The sequence below is a fragment of the Physcomitrium patens genome, chromosome 11, assembly GCF_059467195.1.
Source record: "Physcomitrium patens ecotype Gransden chromosome 11, ASM5946719v1, whole genome shotgun sequence".
Classification (NCBI taxonomy): Eukaryota; Viridiplantae; Streptophyta; class Bryopsida; order Funariales; family Funariaceae; genus Physcomitrium; species Physcomitrium patens.
Genome location: NC_143420.1, coordinates 11,989,347 through 12,011,127, shown reverse-complemented (window position 1 = coordinate 12,011,127; position 21,781 = coordinate 11,989,347). Strand labels below are relative to the sequence as shown.

Here is a 21,781-nt window from a genome sequence, read left to right as displayed (position 1 = left end):
TTATATAATCTTAAAAGAGTTTCTGCATCTACAAGATGAGACCCTCTTTCACAATATCTATTCTAAACTACTGATGTTAATTCATCAATGCATGGAATAATGAAGCCCAAATATTTTTATATTAAATAATTCATCTTCATTATTAGGCAACTTAAATATTCCAAAATAATTTCTAAGAATTCTGTAGTTTTTTATAATGATTAAATGAAACACTTTAATCAAAGTTTCTTCTTAATGAATAAAATTACCATCTCATCTAATAATAGTCTTAAGTATGGTGGTTGTCACATCTTCCTTCAACCATTGAATTAACCATTCCTTCAATTCACATTTAAAATAATGATATCTATTAGGGATAAATGCTAGAGGATCCAATTTTGAATCTTGAACCACCTCGATCTCATATTCATCATCTTCTCCTTTACTATCTAAAAGCCGTAGGAAGTTGAAGTCAATTTCATCATTTGAAGAGATATCCTCGAGGTTAAGGACCTCAAAAACTTTGTTAATGGTTTCCATCATGCTCTTGTCTTTAAAGTTCTAGAATATAATATCTACTTCACCTACATAAACTAGAGATAATATGATTAGTATTGCATAAAGTTGTTATTTTAAAATAGTATTTAACTTATTAATAATGTCCATGACTAAATTTTTACATTAGTCATTGCTAATATTTTAAATTGAAAAATTGGTGGTGAGCCCCACCACAAAGTTGCTCAAATAATAACCATTTTCTATTCATTTTCCATCTATTTTTCACCACCAATTTCACCTTAGCAGTAAAAAATGGTCACCATATATATATTTTTTATAATTTTTTCCACTCATTTATCACCACCAATTTCCTCTTACTGTTGATAAATGGTCACCATTCATGCCCGTTTTTTATTACTTCCATCCTTTTCACACAAAACCTTGTCTTGGTGGTGACAATCACTACCCATTTTTTCTTGGTAAATTTTTTCCCTTGTTGTCCCGTCATGCAGCACGGCGGGCGCGAGGGGAGGTAGTTGGGACTCGATGCCACCCTCCACAACAAGGCCGCGTCCTCGGCCAGTTCTCTCGCGTTCCCCATGAGTTCTTTATAGACCCTGTAACGGCCAGGATTCAATCTGGAAATGTGACGGCCCATATGTATCGAGCCAGTCGATTGAACAAGGAGGTTTCTGCTACACGTAGTGACCTGCTACACGTAGTAACGAGGGTGTCCCACCTTGCGTGGCTGCTCTTTCTCTGTCGCATCGCTTCTCGCTGCTCCGAGCCGAGCCCTGGCTATTGTGTTGTGCTCTGATGCTGCTGCTGCTGCTGCTGCGCAGTGAGGTCGCCGAAGCGTGCACGAACATCTACACCTATTCTCTCCTCTCTCAACTAACTATTCTCTGTATCACGTCTCGACCAAGGATTCCCGGTTTCGAGCCGTGCCGCATTGCCAACGGCACCACCCTATGTCGTGTCCCGTGCAGGGCATGTGCACCTTTACGAAAGGCACGGTGCGTAGGTGTTCCGCAACAAGGGAGGAGGAGCAGCAGGAGCAGCAGCAGCAGCAGCGCACGGTTGGAGCACCTGTGGAATTAGTGAGGCTTTTCTAGACGCCATACCGGCGGGAGTAGAAGGCCGTCGGTTGTGGAATGGATGCCCTAGCGTGAGAGCAGGAGCGGATCGTTTATCCTGAGAAAACCTCAGTGTGACCTCGTCGGACGCCCGTTGCGCCTTGCTCAGAGTTCCTGGATGCGGCCAGCTGATTCACGGGGAAAGTCCGTGATTGTGACTGCTATTTCTTTTTGTGCGTTTGGCGTCTTCTGTCCGTCCTTCGATTCGGTGTAATGTGCTTGGAGTACGTGTGATTTGTGTGGATTTTTGTTTTGATTTTCTTTTCTGTGTGGAGGTGAAGCTGTTTCTGAGTCTGCAGTTTCTTGTTTTTCTTGGGAATGTTAAACTGTCAATTTTTACTATTGTAGTTTCTCGTGCTCGAAGCGTAGATTCTAAACCGTTCTACAGAAGTCCGACCACTAATCTTGCAGCTCTCCTTAAGTGCGTCAGTGAGGGTTAGATTTTTTCCGACAAAAATGCCTCCGATGCACTTTCTCGGCCATCGTATGGCTTCATAAACCTTGTTGGTGTCTGGAAGCGCCTTATTTCTCCTTACCTTATACGTCCCACGACTGCTACTGTGCTTGTATCTTCTGTTCACTCAGCTAGCAGCGCCTCCCACCCACAGGTCCTTTGAAAATAGGTGTTTTATAGTAATGTGATGTATGTGGTTCATTATCTCAGATTAAGTCGTGACGATGTTATGCACCGTCTCTTATTACAGGTGAAGGTGGTTGTGGCTACGTAGTTTTCGTAGATTTGAATCACCCTACTTGAAGTCATCCTTTGTTCAAACGATGTAACCAAAGCTACTTGAGAATTTCAAGTTGAGAGAGAGACTGTTGAAGCCTCCGCTAATATGATTCGGAATGGCCAGATGCCTAGACGTGGATGCGTTTTGTCGAAGCTGCTAATTCGTATTGAATCTTTGAAGTTCATTGTGGCATATGAATTGTATATGTGGACGGCTGATAGATTTTGAATGAATGCAGAATATGGCCGATGCTGAGTTTTTTACCGAGTACGGGGAAGCCAATCGCTACCGTATACTGGAGGTTATTGGAAAAGGAAGTTACGGTGTTGTCTGCTCTGCTGTCGACACGCTAACGGGTGAAAAGGTGGCTATCAAGAAAATTAATGATATATTCGAGCATGTGTCTGATGCAACCCGCATTCTGCGTGAGATTAAGCTCCTTAGGCTGTTGCGACATCCTGACATTGTGGAAGTAAAGCACATTATGCTTCCTCCTTCACGACGTGACTTCAAGGACATTTATGTAGTATTTGAGTTGATGGAGTCAGACCTTCACCAAGTGATCAAAGCCAATGATGATTTGACCCCTGAGCATTATCAATTCTTTTTGTACCAGCTACTGAGGGCCCTCAAGTATATCCATACAGGTAGGTGCCAAAGTTTGGAGTGGAATTACTTCCATTCGGTTATGTACTAACTTTGTGCAGTATTTCTATTCCCGGGTTTTCGTTGGGTTTCGTTGGCTATTGTTTCTAGCCAATCGAGGATGCAACAGGTGTATGTCTGTTAATACAACCCTCGAATTTATTGTGAGCCGATTCCCTCTGCATCATCAATGACATGTATCTCACTTTAGGTTTTAGTTCACACATCGTGTACCTTGTACGTGGTTTCAATGCCTGCAGTTGGAGTCTCAAGTACTTGAAATTCGCCTTGCCCAGATTATTAGTTTTGGCGGGAGTCATCATTTTATTAGTTACTGGCCCTTCAGTTCCACGGCTACGTCTTGAAAACGTGGCGAGTCATTGTTCGTGAACGTTCACAACTCTCACTGTACAAAAGACTGATGGGATGTGGTCCTTTTTGGATTTCTGTCTGTTTTTGTGGATGTTGACGTCTTCATGTTTGGGATTGTTCAGCTAATGTGTTTCATCGCGACCTGAAGCCAAAGAACGTGTTGGCAAACGCTGACTGTAAACTGAAAATTTGTGACTTTGGACTTGCTCGAGTGGCCTTTAGTGATGCTCCAACAGCTATCTTCTGGACGGTATGGTCTTCCGCCATTGCTGGAAATTAAAAATATTATAGGTTCTCGGAAACCATTGTTATTAAGTCCTTCTAGGCACGGTCAAACTTTACTGCCAGGAAAAGTTCTGAAGCTGTGTAACCTGCATGAATTCTGTTGTTGGGTACTTCAGGATTATGTGGCTACAAGGTGGTATCGAGCTCCAGAGCTTTGTGGTTCATTCTTTTCGAAGGTGAGCAGCACTAGTACCCTTCGTTCTATTGAACTTTATGTACTGTGACGCAAATTGTTATTAAGAACACGTTTTTTGTGTGGTGTGACTAAATAAGATTATGTTACTTGTGCTGCAGTATACTCCTGCGATCGATATCTGGAGTATAGGCTGTATATTTGCGGAAGTGTTGACTGGAAAGCCGCTTTTTCCTGGAAAGAATGTCGTTCATCAACTGGATTTGATGACTGACATGCTTGGAAGTCCATCTCCAGAAACAGTCCAGAGGGTGAGATCATAGTCCTGTCAAATTTTAGTTTGGGAAGGTCTGAAGTAAGGAAAAGTTGCATACTGTGAATTTTCAGCTGAATTGAGTGTAACAACCTCGGGAAGACAGTTTTGGAATGTCTTTGTGTAATTAATGGATGGATCAATGGAAATGTTCTAGTAGGTTGACAAAAGAGTGTCTTGCATGTAAACGGTTACGATACAGCTTGCATAATAGAAATCGTTTTAAATGAAATTGAATTTTATACAGGTGCGAAACGAGAAAGCTCGGAGGTACCTGAGCACAATGCGAAAAAAACCCCCCATGCCTTTCGTGCAGAAGTTTCCTAATGCTGATCCCTTGGCGATTCGGTTACTTGAAAGAATGCTTGCGTTTGATCCCAGAGACAGGCCTACTGCAGAGGAGGTAATCCGCGGTAACTAATGTAATTTACTTCAGGTGCTTTATTTTGTAGTGGTTCACGTAGATCTTTTGCTCTGGACGGAACAAGTCCTCTCTTGCATTTGAACAATGTTTTAATGTATCAAAACTATGTCGTTGGGTGTAGGCATTAGCAGATCCTTATTTCAAGGGTTTGGCGAAAGTGGATAGGGAACCTTCTGCTCAACCAATTACGAAAATGGAATTCGAGTTTGAGAGGAGAAGAATAAACAAGGAAGACGTGAGAGAGCTTATTTATCGTGAGGTTTGTAGCTTCCGTGAATCTTGTTGCTTATGTTGTGTTTAGTGGTGTCGTCATTGATTGTCAGCGTCTAATTCAGTTGTGAGGATGGACACTTTTAACTTGAAGTTTTGTGCTATAACAGATTTTGGAGTATCACCCTCAAATGCTGAAGGAATATCTCAATGGTTCAGACAACGCGACTTTCTTGTACCCAAGGTTTTTTCAATCCAGTCTTATCGTTTAAATGGCATCATTTGATTTTAATGACATATTGCTCCACTTTGAAAGTTCTTTGTTCTAACAAAGTGCCCTAACCAAAAAAGAATTGAAATGCTTGGCTGTTGAATAGTGCGGTGGATCAATTTAAGAGACAATTTGCTCACCTTGAGGAACATTATGGCAAGGGTGGTAACAATCCTCCCCTTGAGAGGCAACATGCCTCACTCCCAAGGTACATAATCGGATTTACGTTTTTATTTGTTCGGGTGATATATTTCCCTCAACGGAACATAAGTCTATTATCAACTCAACAATTTGAATGTTAAAGCTTCTGTTTTTGAATATTTTTTCAGGGAGCGAGTTTTAGAGTTCCGTGAAGAAGCATCAAAATATCAAAGAGAGGATAGTAAGTTGCATGACAAGCATGCAAGTTCTGGTCAGAGGAACGTTTATTCTCAAAATTCCTCCAAATCTCAAGATGGTATCCATTTCTTTACTTCACACATATTTTTTAAACGCCCTACATACACCTAGCTGTAGCTATAGAGTGCTTGTGTGTATTAGTAAAGTATTGCCTATATTATGTTTGCGTTCGTTCTTTTGGTCGTCTATTCTCTGGGCACGTCTTGTTTGTGTCGAATTTGATATTTGAAAGATTCGACCTTTGTTGTAATGGTAAGGTCTGAACAACATGGCTTGGCTATTATCTGCTTCCAGTTGCAGTCGGACAATATAGTGAAGAGAATTGTCTGGATGTATTACTTTGATGTATGGGTTAACAATATTGCGGTTGATAAAGAGAATGCAGCTGGACTCACCTTTCGTGACGATATGTTTCCTCACCGCAGGTTCTGTTGGAAGAGCAGGAAATCCAGCTGCTTACGTTGGTGCTAAGGAGTACACAGATCCTCGCCGAGTGTCTAAAACTGCCTCAATGAGCACCACTAATTCGTATTCTGGTTCTATTAACCCTTACGGCAGACGACACTCTAGCAACAAAACTGATAGGGATGATCGTGAACTCAATGCCGTGCAGTCAAAGACGGAGTCTATGGGGCTTGGAGGCTCGCGGAAAGTCCCGGCAGCCCAAAGTGTTGGCCAGTAATTTACGACATGGATCCTTTAGTCTCAACCATTATTGTTCTTGTCTTGAATTGCACAGATGGAGTGTCCTGGTGGGGGTGACCTGGAGCTCCGTTGATGTAGTGGCAACGCTTTTGCTTGTAGGAGGGGGGTTAATCAGAAGCATTATTTACAGAATGTAGGTTAAGTTGCAGTATATGAGTTTTATCAGCATTCGTGTTGATCTTCTAATTATTTTTTATATTTTTATATTTTTTCCCCATATTTTCCAGCTGTGAATGGGTCCTTTTCTTCGGTGTAGTGGCTGCGGATTTAAACCTGAGGTTCACTTCGCCACTTGCACAGAAGCACTGTGTCATTCCTGTCATGGGTACATACAAGTCATGTTGATTTTAACACATAGCTAAAAATAGGATCCCGATATTGGATAAAAAAGTAGTCTACTGGTAACCTCGATGAGTGCAGGTGAGGTACTTGATCTCCACTTCCTGATTTCTTGCCAGTTTGCTAGAGTCTGGACTTTCCTTCGGACTGTGTTTGTGCTTTTCCACATGTCGAAACTTTTGCGGACTTGGTAAAGCGCACTAACTCCGCTTGATGAATTAATATTCAACACTTTTTCTGCTCAACATTGGGCCGACAAGTTTGTAGTCCTGCTGTACATTTTCCAGTTTAAGGAAACGCTATTTGATCGTAGTCCTGGTATGGTAACGGCATGAAATGTTGCATGGCTACTTCGTCCTGCGACAATTTTTCCCATTCCTATCATCTTGACTTCCTGACTTGTCTCTGGGAACTCTTTTGTTTCTAAAACTTTTGTTAGTGATCGTGTGAAATGCCTTAGAGCTTTAAGTGGACAGTAGTGGTGAATGTTTACGTTTACGACAGCCTACACTTTTTTGGAAATCAGAGACAAATGAATGACATTTGGAGTTGGAAGAGACTCATACTGGTTTTGGCTGCATTCACTGTAGCCCTCGTTAGTATCTTTTCGTGGGGTGATGAAATCTATTGATAAAATAGTAGAAGGCTAATTAGTTGTCTGATTGCGAAACTAAAATACTGCCCTTCTTGATAATTGCTGAACATAACACGCACCCTATCGATGTATGATTTAGATTTGTGAATGACTTGAGATAGTGAGTGAGGTTTTTGTGTTTTGGGATTCTCCAACAATGTTCAACGCCACTTGTGTACTGAAAAGGGTTGGAATGTCAAATTTTACAAACAGAGCTTGAACGATGTAAATTACAACCCAGATAGATGAAAGGCATCAACATCAAGTCATACACAGTTTACTGCAGAATATGTCAGACATATCAACATTCTCATCTGTTTTTCAAAAAATGATCCATCCCCACCCCTGCACAACTCTTTGCATACAAGGATTTTCAACACGAATAGTTTTATCAGTGAACATTGTCAAACATAATATAAACTTAAAAAAAAGAAAAAGAAAAAAATATAAAATCCACGAAAGTAGAAATTCCTAGAACTCGCAACAAGAAGTGCGGAAGAATGTAATATAAAAAAAGAAAAAAAAAAGGGGGAGGAAGAGCAGGAACGAAAACAGGAAACCAAGACGATGGTCAACGAATTGAACAAGTCAGAAAAGTCCTACAAGTCAACAGGGAGAGAGGGGTATTAACAAAGAAAAAGGGACATGACGAAGAGAACACAGGTTTAATAAAAGCACATGAGATCGTCGGAGAGAGGGTGGGGGCATGGCAACCCATAACGGGCAACTTAGTGATGGCGTAGTGACAGTGATCTACTCACACACTCACACACAATTCCATTCATAGCCAAGCGCAAGGTGGGTGGGAGTGGAGACCGCCACTGGGCACCCTGTCACCATGGCACGCGGGCACAGGAGACCTTACTAACCACACGCCCATCGGCCCCCATTTTTGGGCTGGCGAGCGACGTGGCTTAAGCTCACTCTCTCTCTTATTCGGTCTAGAGAGAGTGTCACTACTCACTACTTACTACTCACTACTTACTACTCACTAGAGAGCGAGAGAGAGACAGACAGAGAGGGCGGTCTCGGTGACCTGCTTTGCTTTGTATTGGAATTTGTAGAACATCGCAACGAAAGAGTGTTTTTCGAGCGACGAGAGTGCGCGTGCGCGCGTGCGTGTGTGTGTGTGTGTGTGTGCGTGCAATTTGGCTTTTGGCGTGTAGTTCCGATTTTAGCACATTGATCTGGTCCATGACCTGCTGGTGTCGTTGCTGTGCCACATATCCGCCGTTCTCTTCTCTCTTTTTCTTTTTCTTTCCACGAAACCGGCGCCATTTTACGAACGCCTGCTGCCCTGCTGTTGCGGCCTCCGCTTTTTTCCACAGGTTTCTGCCACCTCTTACACTGCAGAATTTTGTATGTCTTTCTCTGAGTGGAGGGAGTATAGGAGCGGGGAGTTTCGTGACTGTGTGGGGATGGGATGCCTTTTGTCTTAGTTGGCATGGATGAGGCAGGTTTGAGTGGGAACCGGTTGCTGTAGCGAGGGAGCTACGGACCGAGTGAGGTGAGTGTTCCTCGCGTTGCCTTTTTTTTGCAGTGTTTGCCATATTTGGACTAGCAGTTGGATGTTTGATAGAGAACTTTGTTGGCGTTTAATTGGCGTTAATTGTTCCCTTCGTGTAGAGTTTTGTGGTCGTTGTTTGAGCTCGATACGAGGTCGGTGGCTGGGTCCTTGTTTGCGAAGTTTGTGAGATTGGTCGGAGAGAGCGAGAGTTTGGATTTGTGGCTTCTTGCCCGAGTTGTTTCGTTTGTTTTGAGAATCAGCACCTTGTAATAGGACGCAGGGAGGTTACTGCGAGACGGGAGGTTAAAGAGGTCGGATTTTCAAAGGTACAGAGGTTTTAAGGGTTTGAAGAAAAGAGTACTAATGAACGACTTTGATGAGCCCCAAGGTGACTCGAGGGTGCAGTGTGAAGCAGAATCTGAGGCAGATCATTCTTCTGATTGTTACTCATCAGGATCCGGTGAAGAGACCGATGCTGAAGTGCCGGACGTGGCAGATCCTTCGGCTTGTAATTCCAACCTACTGCAAGGTGCAACAATTTTTCCTTCTCCTTTCCTTACTAGGTCTGTACTTTGATATGGTCGGTAGTTCAAAGCGTGTTTAAGATTGTCAGTTGTGAGAGAACACTGGAACTGAGTGTGCGCTTAGTTGTATCGTGTAAGCTGGATATTCCGAACAGATGATAGTGATCTCCGCGAGAATTGGGATGACTGTTTCACTTGATGACTCCGTAAAGGTTTGTGTTCACGTTGTGTAACATTGCCAAATGGACCATATCCGCAATGTAACGTAAGGCTAAATTTGGATTTTAAGTATCCCTGCAAAACATCTGGAGTTTTAAGTGATATATTTTGGTGTTGATGAGAGCTCTTTTGGAATGGGTCTTTGATGTAACACGTGTACCTCTAGACCTATACAAGTGTCAGGTGAGTGTGATTGCGCGACCTTCATTTCTCGAGATGACAAGCTACTCGAGTATTGCCCTTCCAAACATGAGCCTTCTCAATTGGGAAAAACCTACTTGTTCATGGTTTAAATGTAATCAGGGAATGTGAGTATCACATGTCGTTGTATGGTTCTGCAGGTGGACTAAAACTTCAATCGCTTTTGTAATTTTATGGCTCGGGCTGGCTTTTGCTCTTCTTGATTATGCAGAAATTTTTCTCAGGAGGAAACCAAAACCTCCAAGTAGACACTGCTTGACTGCGATGTAAGTTTGTGCTGTCCTGAGGCTCTAGAAAACATTTGTTTGAAAGTGAAAATAGGGTTCAGGAAAGATTCGTTGGATTATATCCAGGAAGTGAGATGCTAACATCTTCATGGTTTCATATCGATAATCGGTTAAACAGGTTTTTATGAAGCGATTGAGTAAACGTTTTGGATTTAAGGTATAAATTATGGGTTTATGCTGTGCTTAAATAAATGAAATTATCATTGAGCTTAACGCCACACTAGATAGGGAAGTCGCAGTTTGGTTACTTAATTATCGGGTGCCTTGAAAACTATTACTGAAGTTCCACTATTCATAATTGGTAACTTGAGGAGGTTGCAACTAGTAGAGTGAATCGAGCCTGTTATATACTTGATAAACCAACAAATAGTATATCGACAAAAGTAAAGCATTTTTGATGATGAAGGTATAGTAATTGGCAATTTTTTTTTTATCGGTTTTGCAATTAATACAATCCTCTCTAGATCTATCTTCAACAGCTCGTCATCTTATGCTGTTAAATTACTTGTCTTGGCCTCAAAGATGCGAAAGTGGCCATCAAAGAACGCAAAATTGGTATATGTTCTACGTTACTAGTGAAGAGAGCTTTGGAGATTGTTCAGGGTTATAGGAGAAGTTTTCCACATAAACTTGTAGGAGCTCATAGATGGTAACAGTTCACGTAAAATTTGCGAGTCAGCGGGTTTACTATAATTGATGTGTAACTTCATGTATTTATTTTAAATCGTTGACGATTTGCACAGTTTTGTTCCATTGTAGTATGTACTTTGAGCCAGTAATGCGTTGTAGTTAAACTGAGAGTCCTGCACTATTATTTAGCTAGGTCTGTTCATGTTTTTCCCATTGCAGTAGGGATTGAAGAGTGTTGGAAACAACGACAGTAAAACTAAACGTTCATATGGGATGGCAGACGCACAAAATGGTAAGGGCTTTTCGCAGTTGACTTCAGTTATTGGAAACATCAATAGTGTTGCAAATAGTAGCAGGAGGGGTCCCAGAGAAGCGGTTGATATTGGCCGGAACTGGAAACCTGTCAATTTTGGTGAGTACCAAGGTTTGGGCGAAATCTTGCCCATGCAGGCCTCTACTGTGGGTCCCGCTTCTTCTCCGCCCTCTTCGAAGCAGCAGACGGGCACTGATATATCAGTATCACCTCCTTTGGCGACTGCAGCTGTTGACAAACTCATGAAAGACGGTATTTTGCTTTTCTACTTCCTCAGTGTCTCCTATATGTTTGGAAATTGTGGTATGTTTTACAAGGATACTCAATGCGTAAGATTTGGGAATAGCAGGCAATGAAAGCGACTCTGATGTTAGGAGGGTTCCAGAGCTATCTGCGAAGACTAGTGGAGGGGTTTCTGGGTCGCATACACAAGATAAAGGTCTCACTGGATCTTCTCATCGGAAAAGAGGGGGAGCTTCTGCTGATAAAGAACACAAGCGTCTGAAGAGGTGTTCTTTATTTTTCTGACTTCATTTTTCTTTTCTTTTAATTTTTCTTTTTTCTCTAGTATTTGTCTGTTAAATTATCTGCAAGGCATACTCTTTGAGAATTATGGGAAATCTTGTGTTTACATCTATGAGTTGTAAAAATGGTTCCGTTGCTGTGCTCAGTGATGCGAGCTACTTTGCGTTTTGTAGAAAGAAACATTATTTTTTGGAGTTGATGTTCTGTCTGTTTAGTTTACATCTAATCAATTGTGTGCTTTTGTGTATGTGAACAGGCTGCTTAGGAACCGTGTTTCAGCTCAGCAAGCCAGAGAACGAAAAAAAGCATATCTCGGTGAATTGGAAGTTAGATCAAAGGAGTTGGAGCATCGAAATGCAGAATTAGAAGAAAGAGTGTCCACCCTACAAAGGGAGAACCAGATGTTGCGTCAAGTACGCGCTTCTGATTACTGGCTGCTCTGCGCTTAATTTATTGTAGTAGCAATACATGATAGATAAGAGTCCTTTTGCTATCGTTTGGTGGTTACTTCGCATGCTATCATGTTGAACTTAAGAAGTATTGTTGTGTATCCTGTTATTTGACCTATATACTGACCGGAACATGATTTAATATTTGTTGACCCTTTTTACTGTGGGTGGAGTGCAGATCGTCAAGAACACTGCTCTGAAGAAGACTTATAGTGGTGGTAACGCTGAGGATGGTGCGCAATGATGGAATATTCGAGAGATGTGTGGCCTACCGTTTTTTGTTATTCATAATCAACCATTTAGTATGTAATGCAGGAAGTTTTTATTTCAAGTATGCCCCGCTTCACATTAAGTTCAAAATAAGTTTGGTAATCGAAGGTCAGAATTCTCTCAGCGTTGTCCTTCATTCCATCAACTTCCGTTGTTTTATGGAATGACCGTTGGATGCTTTGTTGCTGTTACAATCGCAAGAACTATATTTCCATTGAAGTCATATTTTTGAAGCAATTCTCAATAACTGTATGAAGGCCATGGTTCATTATAACCAAGCGATTCTTGATAGCATAAGTCATTGTAGTTTTTCGCACAATGAACGCTAAAAAAGGACTGAGGTTGGGATATGTCTTCTATGTGTTTTAAACAATCTATAATAAGTACACGTTGTCACTGGTGTGAAACTGCCTGGTTAAGAATTAATTGCGTCTTTCCTTTGATGTGTCTCCTGAATGCTGGTAGCTTAGATTGTTTCTAGGTTGTACGAATAGAGATGCTATCTTAAATTGAGGTCTATGTGCTATTGCATTGCAACAAGCCTCATGGAATTTCCTTTAGAACACGAACCAGGAAATGCTTCACTCTTTTTGTTTTTTCTTTCAACTAAATTTATGACTTTATCCAAATAATCCGCACTTGGAGTTTTCATGGTTAAATGCGGATTATTCATTTGTAATTTGGTTACAAGGTTGATGTGTACATTTGTCACCGTTGCTTGGAACTTGCACCATGTAAGATATCCATAGGTTTGCTATTCTTACACTCAAACGATAAGGCCTTAAGACAATTGGAAGAAATGGGTTCATTTGGAAAAGAGCAAAGTTGATCAATGATGCAAATTTAAAGTTTGAAGGCTCCATCACTATTTGATACAAAATTGTAATAAACCTTATGAGTATGAACATTAATTTTAGATGAGATTTTTTACATATTACAATTTATTCTTCACCAATCATCTGTTTTTGTTTTTGTTTTTTTTGTTTGTTTGTTTGTTTGTTTGTTTTTTTTTTGTTTTATTGTTTTTTCTTTTTTTGTTATCAATCAAATACATTGAAAAATTCTTAATACTCAATTCTATTAATAGTTATTCTATTGGAATATGTATTTATTAGTCAATTTGATTTTTGACTTTTAGATGCTATTCATATATGTATATATCAACATGGGTTGTGATTAAATTTAAAGTTTTTAATACTTGTGATATTGTAAATATTATATTTTAAAAGTATTTTAATTCTTTAGATCTTGAATGAGATTTAAATGACAAATTTTGTTGTTACAAATTATATAAGATTAGAAATTGATTCAAAAACCTAATAGATTTATTTTAGTGATAAGAAAAATTACATTTAAAATCTAAATATAAAAATAAAATAAAATAAAACAAATCTTTTTCTTATAGTTGCTATAAGTTTAAATAAATCTAGGCTCAGGCTGCAAGCACACCCCAAGTTGCACAACATACATCCAAAGCGTCTGATTGACTCATCCAGGTCCTTTTCCCTACGCAAGTCCCTGTCCCCTTCCTTCTCTCCCTTGCACCAGCGCGGGTCCCGACTCCCTTCCCTCTCTTCCTTGCCCCGGCGCGGGTCCCCTCCTTCTCTCCCTTGCCCGGGCGCTGATCCCGGTCCCCCTTCCTCTCTTTCTTGCCGACAGCGAGTGGCGAATGTAGTCATGCTGCGATGCTGCAGCACAACCCACGCAGCTTGGTCTCTTCCTTGCGCTAATCCATATGAGACATCGACAGCCGCTTCAAGCCCACTTCGATCACGATTTCCATGGGTATAAAAAACTTGTACCCACTGTCTTAATCACAAATCTCACCAGCTGGAGGTCCCCTCTGACACCTTGAGCAGCAATGCATGCATCTGGGGAAAGCCATCACCAATTGTTGTGCGAACCAGGCGAAGGGAGCCCAATACCATTCACCCAACGCATGCGCCGTCAATGGATACTGCTGCGACCTAGGTCTATCAGCTGTCGGTAATACTGATTCATCTCTGCTGAAATGCTGTCCGATATTGAATCTGCATTGATTCCAACATCCCTATCTACAAGGTTTTGAGAAACCATGATAAAAATGTAGGCGTTCAGCTCCTGCATCTACACTAACAAAAACACGGTTCGGAAAAATTGATTGAGCTTGTGGATTCCAAGCTGCCTAGGCTGCTCTGCAGCATCACAGAGTGACTTCATTCGCCACTCGCCGTTGGCAAGGAAGAGAGGAAGGGGGACCGGGACAGGCGCCGGGGCAGGAGGACGGGACCAGCGCCACGGAAAAGGCAGAGGGACCCACGCCGGGGTAAGGACGCCGGAGCAAAGAAGAGAGGGAAGGGAGCCGGGACCCACGGAGTGAAGGAGAGAGATTGGGATCCACGTAGGAACAAGGAAAAAGAACCGGATGAGCCAATCAGGAGCTTTGGGTGTGTGTATAGCAATAATGGATGTGCGGAAAGCAACTTGGAGTATGCTTGTAGCCTGAGCCATAAATATAATGTGTTTATGTTAGACATTTCTTGTTTCAAAGTAGTTAACTAAGCATTTGTTATCATACAATTGTTATTAATCATCAATATTTATACTTGATAAGACAATAAACTTGAAGAATGTAATTCACTTTATATTCACTTTACATCATCTTATAGGCTGAAAAAATATATATATATATATATATATATATATAATCATATCTATTATCTAATTAAAAAACTACATATTGACCTTTTATAAGTCATCTTATATGTGTCCAACTGGTGAGACATATGTCTAGCTTATAAGGCAAGTTTCTCACATGTGCACCACATGCCAATTTGTATGATAAGTAATCAACTTATAAAGTAAGTGGTTAACATGTGTGATATGTGGCCAACTTGTTAACCAAGTTTTTTGTCCACCAATCATCTACAAACAATTAGGAAGTTAAATTTGTATCAATAAAGCTTATAAAAAACATATTTATAAGATATTATCAAATCTACTTTCATCTGTTTAATTCCTTTTATTTAAGTAAATACTATTATTAACATATATTGTTTGTGATATTATTTCTTCTTTTAGGAACAATTTTCATATATTGAAGAAGTTCAAATTGGAACAAATTGTATTCATTTTATATTCCAATCTTCTTTGTTGTTGATGGTGTCCTGATGTAATACGACTATATAGTAAAATTATAATCAAAATTGAATTTCTAATTAATATCTAATTATCTTAGTTTAATTATAATTTGAAGTGTCTAAACATGGCTTTTATAAAAGCCTCTTAGGTTATTTTCTTATCTTAATAGTTAATAAGTTGAAAGTTAGTTAGTAAATTTACCTTGTAGATTGTAGAGACTCTTCTACTACCTTAGAAAGACCATAAATTGATAAAATCAGATTATAAGAGGTAAATAATTACTATATTTGGTACTAAGATTAAGTTGAGAGTAGGATTGGGCTAAAAAATTCTTAGGATAGGTTAGATTGATACTCGGGGATTGGCCGTTTGTGAGACAGGGTCAAAATCAGACCTCTAGCCACAAAAACGACGGCCTAGGGCAAAATAGGGATTCATTTGAAGATTTGAGGATAGAATTTGAGAGCTAGCTTGAAGTTCTTTTCAAAGGCATAAGGATTGTTTTTGGAGGATTTTGGAGGACTTAGCAATTTTTGTTCAAAGTTTGGGTTTGTATTGGAGATTTGGGTTTTATATAATATAATTAGGGCTAGCAATTTTGGCTAATTCGTGCAATTGGTATAACATCTATGGTTGAAAATTTGATATTGTTTGGATTATTAGGTGGGCTAAGTGTATACAAAATTTTGTGATAATCTAACGGCATGGTTTAGAGATATCTAGTTTTTAGCACAAGAGGATTTTGGAAGTTGGCAGTTTGAGGTTGGGTAGGATTTCTATGATATCTAGAGATCTATCAATTGGATCAAGGTGAAATTTGACATGGTGTTGAAGGAATTGAAGATTAAGCTATACATCTATTTTGAGTCAAAGTTAATAGTTGGAAAGGGAGAAATCACTGCTGGGATTTTTACTTCACTTTTCAAGTTGACAATCGAGTGACATCAGTGCAATTTTTGGAGGTTTTTTTACAATTTATAAGTTGGATTGGGCTAAAACTTCTTGAGCATATAGAAGACTTACATTGACAATTGCATACAAAATTTTACATCAATTGGACAATCGGATTGGATGTTACAGCTTATTAAAGTTCACTGATTAGGATTGGAGCTTACAAGAAAAATCTAAATTGCTTAAATATGAAAGTAACAAGGTAATTGGGATTTATGTTTGGTTAAGGCTACTAAGAAGAGTTTTTTTAGTACTTTTTAATTGAACTTCAGATTATATTCTTCTCGTATGGATGAAATCTATTAGGATTTCTTAGATACTTGTGAAACACAACGTCACCTTCTACAACTAAGTGCCTGGTGCATTCTTGAGCAAGACAACATGTAATATGACATAAATGGTGAATCTGACGTGAAAGTTTGGGGTAGAAGGTATTGGATTATATTTGTGATTATTTAGAATTGATGGCGCAAGAAGGCAAGAAGGTTGAATTTGGACTTTTTGATGGAGCTTTGGATGGAGCTTCAAGTAGATCTTCAAGTGTAACTTCAAGTGGAATTTCTACTAGTGAACGAGGTATGTACTTTGATCTGAACACTGCAAAAATGTTTCAAGCATTTATATTATTTATGCAACAGCAATAGTGCAATGATCGCAAAGAGGTTGGCAACCAAAGCATTGCAAGCAAGGGTTAACAAGGTTGACCAATTTGATGGGAGGGATATTTCCAAATATTTAAGATGTTATGTGTGAGAAATAGAATTGAATCACGTTTTTAAGAAAGAGATGATTCAATTATTTGAACTTGCTATGGTATGAGAGATAAGAGAGTATATAAGATCTATTATGAGGTAATTTACAAGTTCATGGGAGATATTTTCACATGCGTTGAAGGATGAGTAGTTTTTGGAGGACACTGATCGAGTTACCAGAAAATCATTCTTGAAATGGATTGAACGACCTAACAAAAATTTGCAAGCTACAAAATTATTAAAAGAATTTAAAAGGTAATTTTTTCGATTATCAAAAATGGAAAAGTTAACATTGGGACCAAATAAGGTCCTGATGAACCTTGAATTGTTTCTTCAAGCTATTGATGAAGAATTACAAGAGAAGTTAGAGGTTCTTCTTGAAGATAAGGAAGAAGAGGAAGGATTGACAACAAAAAAGAGAGCTATTGAAGATCCTATTGGATTACTTGTCAAAAAAGAAAGAAGAAAGGATAAGTTTGGTACTCGAAGAGTAGTACAAGTATCAAAGTCTCTAATGCCTACTACACGATTGACTGTGCCTATTGTCAAACCTCCATTGACTACACCAAAGAAAGAAGATATGGGACTTTAGGAGATTGTACAGGGGATGCAAGATCTTCAAATCAAACTTACAAGGCTTCAAGAGAAGACTTCCACAATAAGTTCAAAGGCTACTTTTAATCAAGGATATGTGCAAAGATGTATTTGGTGTGATGATGATTCTCATTCTCAAAATGATTGTGGTGAATTCGATGAGATGGTACAAGAAGGCATTATTTATTGAAAAGATGGGGAAGTTGCATTGAAAGATACTAGTGATCTTCTCTAAACTAACTTTGGTAAAAGAAGCATGAACGCATTGATTAAAGTTTATTTGGCAACACATGGAATTGCGACAATAGAAGCTACAAGATATGGAACTAAGGTGGATAATGATGGGAGACAAAATTTTGTTGGAAATGTTCAACCAAGTAGACTTTGGTCTTTTGCAATTTCTAGAATGCAAAAAGAGAAGATGCCACAAGAAGCTTTATTGAGAACTACTGCAACAATTTGTGGTGCTATAAGTTAGGAAGATCTTGTAGAAGCTTTATTAGTACATGCATATATTGCTAAAAGTCAACATGAAGCTTTAATGGAAGAAAAGAAGAGAGAAAATTTTGATGATTCAAAAGAAGAAAATTCTTCTAAGAGACAAACTCGAGGAAATAAGGCTTATGCAACGACTTCACAAGAATTGCCTACAAAAGATACTTCAACAATATTGGAAGAAAAAACAAAGGAGAAGAAAGATAAAGGTAAATTGACAACTTATAAACTACTCTTTGATATTGAATTGGCAACAGATTTAAAGGAGGTACTTGAAGAATGTATGTTCAATGCTAAGGTTGACTTTACATTGAAAGAAATTTTATAAAATACCAAGAAAGAATTCCATGATGTCATTATTGATAGTATTAAACAAAAGAGGTAATTAATGGGAGAAGTTGGATTGAATCATGCTATTGATGTACATATATATGAAAGTGAAGAAGATATATTTGATAGTTGTTACAAACAATCAGCAAGTGAAGGGAGAAGTTATAATCAAAGGGTACGTTTTGATGATCAAAGTAATAAAAATAGAAAGGTTTCAAGTCATTATACTTGGAAGCATTGGGCTAAAGCAACTATAGAGGCATTAGTGAAGATTGGAGATATGGACGAGCATGTTGTTGCTTTGATTGACTATGGTTCAGAGGTAAACTTTATGTCTTAAGATCTTTATATGGAATGAAGATGGCTAATTGATATGGAGCATGGATGGAGAATATGGATAGCCAATAATACACGAGGAGAATTATATGGTGCTTGCCCAGATGTGAAAATTCAGATTAGTGATGTTGCAATAGAGTAATTTTTTTTTGTTCAAGATACAACATCTTATCCTCTTATTTTGAGACAACCATATATTATTGCAACTCAAATGGAAAAAAGGTACTTGATGATGGTTCAACTTATGCACGAATTCATAGTGAAGATGAGAGGAAGGTAGTACAATTTTTGACTATGTCTCTAAATCATGAATAGAATTGAGACAAATTGAGAGAAAATCCATTGCGAAAGATTATTGAAGAATTCAAGGATTTTTTGGGGGTACCACTATAAAGCGAGATTATAGAGGTATAGAAAGAGACATACTCTCACGAGATGTAGGTACCTTTAATAGAAGATTTATTGGTATTTTTGAAAATAGAAGCATTATGTATAAGAAGATTGATGATTTAAAAAAAAAAAGAAAGGAAGGAATCAAGTACTATTGAAAAAGAATTGTATAGATTAGGAATATTAGAAGATAATGAAAAGATTACTAGTATTTATGAAGAAAATGGATTAGAGGATTGTTTGGAATTAATTGCATCTATTGGATTAGGTAATGATGATAAAATTATACTAATTTATTCAAGAGAAGTTTATAATATGATTGAATCTTTTCAAGCACTGGAGGTTATAGTTAAGACAAAATGTAAGACAATAGATAAGAAAGTTAAATCGGTTGCTGGACCTTTGCCAGAAGATTTTAAAGAATAAATGGAAGAAGCATCAAGAGAAAGAAGCTTGAGGGATCCAAGGAATATTGGTCACAAGTTTACTAAACAGACTTTTGAAGAATTGAAGATTGGTTTTGATGGTTCTTTATTGCAAGAGGAAATTACCTACTTCAAAGAGATGTTGGCAAATTATGGTAGATCATTTGGCTTTGAATCTTATGAAATTAAATGTGTAGGTCCAAATATTATAACGCCTATGGTTATTTTCACTGTACTACATGTACCTTGGAATCTAAGGCCAATTCCAATACCAAGAGCATATTTACCAAGCTTCGTGGAATTATTAAAAGAAAAGATGAAGGTGAAGATTTTGAAACCTTTTTTTGCACCATATTCTAGTCGATGGTTTATAATGCCTAAGAAAAATGGATCATTACATTTTATTCAAGATATGCACCTAGTGAATGCGGTAACTATCAAAAATGTAAGAATTGGGCCTATAGTAGATGAATTTGCTGAGGCGTTTGCATGAAGGGCAATCTATTCAATGGGTGATTTATATTCAGGTTGATCAATTTCAACTTGCAGAAAGAAGTAGAGATATGACAACAATGAGAACACCACTTGGATTAGTTAAAATGTGTACTCTTCTTCAAGGCACAATCAACTCAGTTGCACATATGATGAATAGAATGAATAAGGTATTGAGAGATTTTATTCCTGAGAATACTATGCCTTTTTTTAGATGATGTTCTTATAAAAGGGTACAAAGAAGAAGACAAGGATGAAGCTTTGGATAAGAGAGGATGTCGCAAGTATGTTGCTGATCATATATAAGATTGTAAAAAAATATTGACTCAGCTTGGAGAAGTTCATCTTACATTATCGGATACAAAATCTATATTTGGAGTACAAGAGATTGTGATTGTTGGACATTTGTGTAGATTTTATGAAAGAAAACTAGATCCAACTAAGGTTGATATGATTGAGAGAATGAAAGAGGATTGTAGTTCTTTAACAGAGATTCGTAGGTTTTTAGGTACATGTGTATTTTATCGTATTTAGATTCTTCATTATACTCATATAGCAGATCCATTATATGAGTTGCTACGTAAGGACTATCAATTTAAATGAGAAGAAAAATATGTTAAAATAATATAAAGATTGAAGAAATTATTGATATTGCCTCCAATATTGAAAAAAGTTGATTATAAGTGCAATAGACCAGTGATTCTTATTGTGGATACTAATTCGATTGCTATTGGATGGGCAGTAGGTCAAGATGACTCAAATGGACACAGATTTGCAGTGCGATTTGGAGCTAAGGTTTTAAGTATTCACCAACGTGAATATTCAAAGGTGAAAAGGAAAATATAGAGAGTTGTTTCAGCTATGAAAGCTGAAAAGGATTATTTGATTGAAACTATGGTAGTAATTGAAATAGACTGTTTGCCTTTACTTAGAATGATTGCCAATTATACAACACCAGATATTGCGATGTTAAGATGGATTACTTATATCAAATCACTAAATCAAGAATTTAGGCATATTAGAGGGAAAGACAATCTGGTAGCAAATATGTTATCTTGAGTAGTATAAAAAAGAGAAGATGAGAGGTTTGAAGATATTGATGATGTTGGAACAAAATTTTATTCAGTATCAAATCTTAATAAAGAAGATAAGATGTTTTTTGAAGAACTTTATAAAAGAGAATTACTAGAAATTGGTCTTTATTTGAATACCTTGATAAAACAAGAAAATTGGTTAACAAAAAACTTTAATCAAATAAGAAAAAAGGCTTATGGATTTTTGCTTCAAGAAAGGTTTTTATGGAAGAGACCAATGAAAGGAATTGGAATGCCAAGACGAGTAGTAGGTACCAAAGAAGATCAACAAAGACTATTCAAGGAGTTTAATGAAAGTCTATGGGCAAGACATAGAGGAATTTGGGCTACTTTTGCTAAAATAAAAGAATGATATTGATAGAAAAATATGTATTGAGATGTAACTTTATTTGTAGAATCTTGTGTAACTTATTAAATGTATTCAAATATATGATATCGAGATGGATTATATTTGACACATCCTTTGGCTATTCATTTTAAATGGGTTGTGGATTTGGTTATTATGTCGATAGGACTATGGCAAATGAGATATTTAGTTTTGGCTCGTGAAGATTTATCAAACCAAGTAGAAGGCAGGGCACCAAGAACAAAATCCACAGAGAAAATTTGCAGGTTTTTCTTGAAGAAATTATTTTTTGCTATGAATGTGTGGAAAATTTCACTACAAATCGAGGAGAATTAGATGTATATAAAGCTCGTGATTTTTTTAAGAGATATGGCATCAAATTATCATTAACTACTGCTTATAATCTAGAGAGGAATGTAAAGAGTGAACATGGGCATCCACTAATTCTAAAAGC

General features: G+C 38.1%; 2 protein-coding genes across 5 annotated transcripts; both read left to right on the top strand.

Annotated features, from left to right (window-relative positions):
• The first annotated feature begins 1,291 nt into the window (after nucleotides 1-1,291).
• On the top strand, nucleotides 1,292-6,323 carry LOC112288706 (mitogen-activated protein kinase 15). 4 transcript variants are annotated; one of them, XM_024533192.3, is made up of 11 exons: nucleotides 1,292-1,757; nucleotides 2,586-2,994; nucleotides 3,487-3,614; nucleotides 3,766-3,825; nucleotides 3,944-4,093; nucleotides 4,343-4,498; nucleotides 4,641-4,778; nucleotides 4,900-4,973; nucleotides 5,107-5,208; nucleotides 5,330-5,457; nucleotides 5,825-6,323. In XM_024533192.3, the coding sequence occupies exons 2-11, from the start codon at nucleotides 2,589-2,591 to the stop codon at nucleotides 6,079-6,081; spliced, it is 1,599 nt and encodes a 532-aa protein (XP_024388960.1). In that variant the 5' UTR covers nucleotides 1,292-1,757; nucleotides 2,586-2,588; the 3' UTR covers nucleotides 6,082-6,323. The 4 variants fall into 4 exon arrangements, with proteins under 4 accessions (XP_024388960.1, XP_024388963.1, XP_024388962.1 ...); XM_024533195.3 differs by having other exon boundaries at nucleotides 1,292-1,786; XM_024533194.3 differs by having other exon boundaries at nucleotides 1,292-1,837.
• Nucleotides 6,324-8,540: 2,217 nt separating this feature from the next.
• On the top strand, nucleotides 8,541-12,235 carry LOC112288707 (transcription factor HY5). Its single transcript, XM_090254314.1, has 7 exons — nucleotides 8,541-8,584; nucleotides 8,865-8,910; nucleotides 8,990-9,113; nucleotides 10,726-11,010; nucleotides 11,108-11,267; nucleotides 11,540-11,696; nucleotides 11,911-12,235. The coding sequence occupies exons 4-7, from the start codon at nucleotides 10,890-10,892 to the stop codon at nucleotides 11,974-11,976; spliced, it is 504 nt and encodes a 167-aa protein (XP_090110440.1). The 5' UTR covers nucleotides 8,541-8,584; nucleotides 8,865-8,910; nucleotides 8,990-9,113; nucleotides 10,726-10,889; the 3' UTR covers nucleotides 11,977-12,235.
• The last annotated feature ends 9,546 nt before the right edge of the window (nucleotides 12,236-21,781 follow it).

What these genes read in the sequence shown, in the direction of transcription:
- LOC112288706 (XM_024533191.3), top strand. Translation starts at nt 2,580, where the DNA reads ATGCAGAATATGGCCGATGCTGAGTTTTTTACCGAGTACGGGGAAGCC. An exon ending in CTCCAGAAACAGTCCAGAGG is followed by an intron (nt 4,094 to 4,342) that starts GTGAGATCATAG and finishes AATTTTATACAG; the next exon opens with GTGCGAAACGAGAAAGCTCG. An exon ending in CAACATGCCTCACTCCCAAG is followed by an intron (nt 5,209 to 5,329) that starts GTACATAATCGG and finishes ATATTTTTTCAG; the next exon opens with GGAGCGAGTTTTAGAGTTCC.
- LOC112288707 (XM_090254314.1), top strand. Translation starts at nt 10,890, where the DNA reads ATGCAGGCCTCTACTGTGGGTCCCGCTTCTTCTCCGCCCTCTTCGAAG. An exon ending in TGACAAACTCATGAAAGACG is followed by an intron (nt 11,011 to 11,107) that starts GTATTTTGCTTT and finishes TGGGAATAGCAG; the next exon opens with GCAATGAAAGCGACTCTGAT. An exon ending in AGAACCAGATGTTGCGTCAA is followed by an intron (nt 11,697 to 11,910) that starts GTACGCGCTTCT and finishes GGTGGAGTGCAG; the next exon opens with ATCGTCAAGAACACTGCTCT.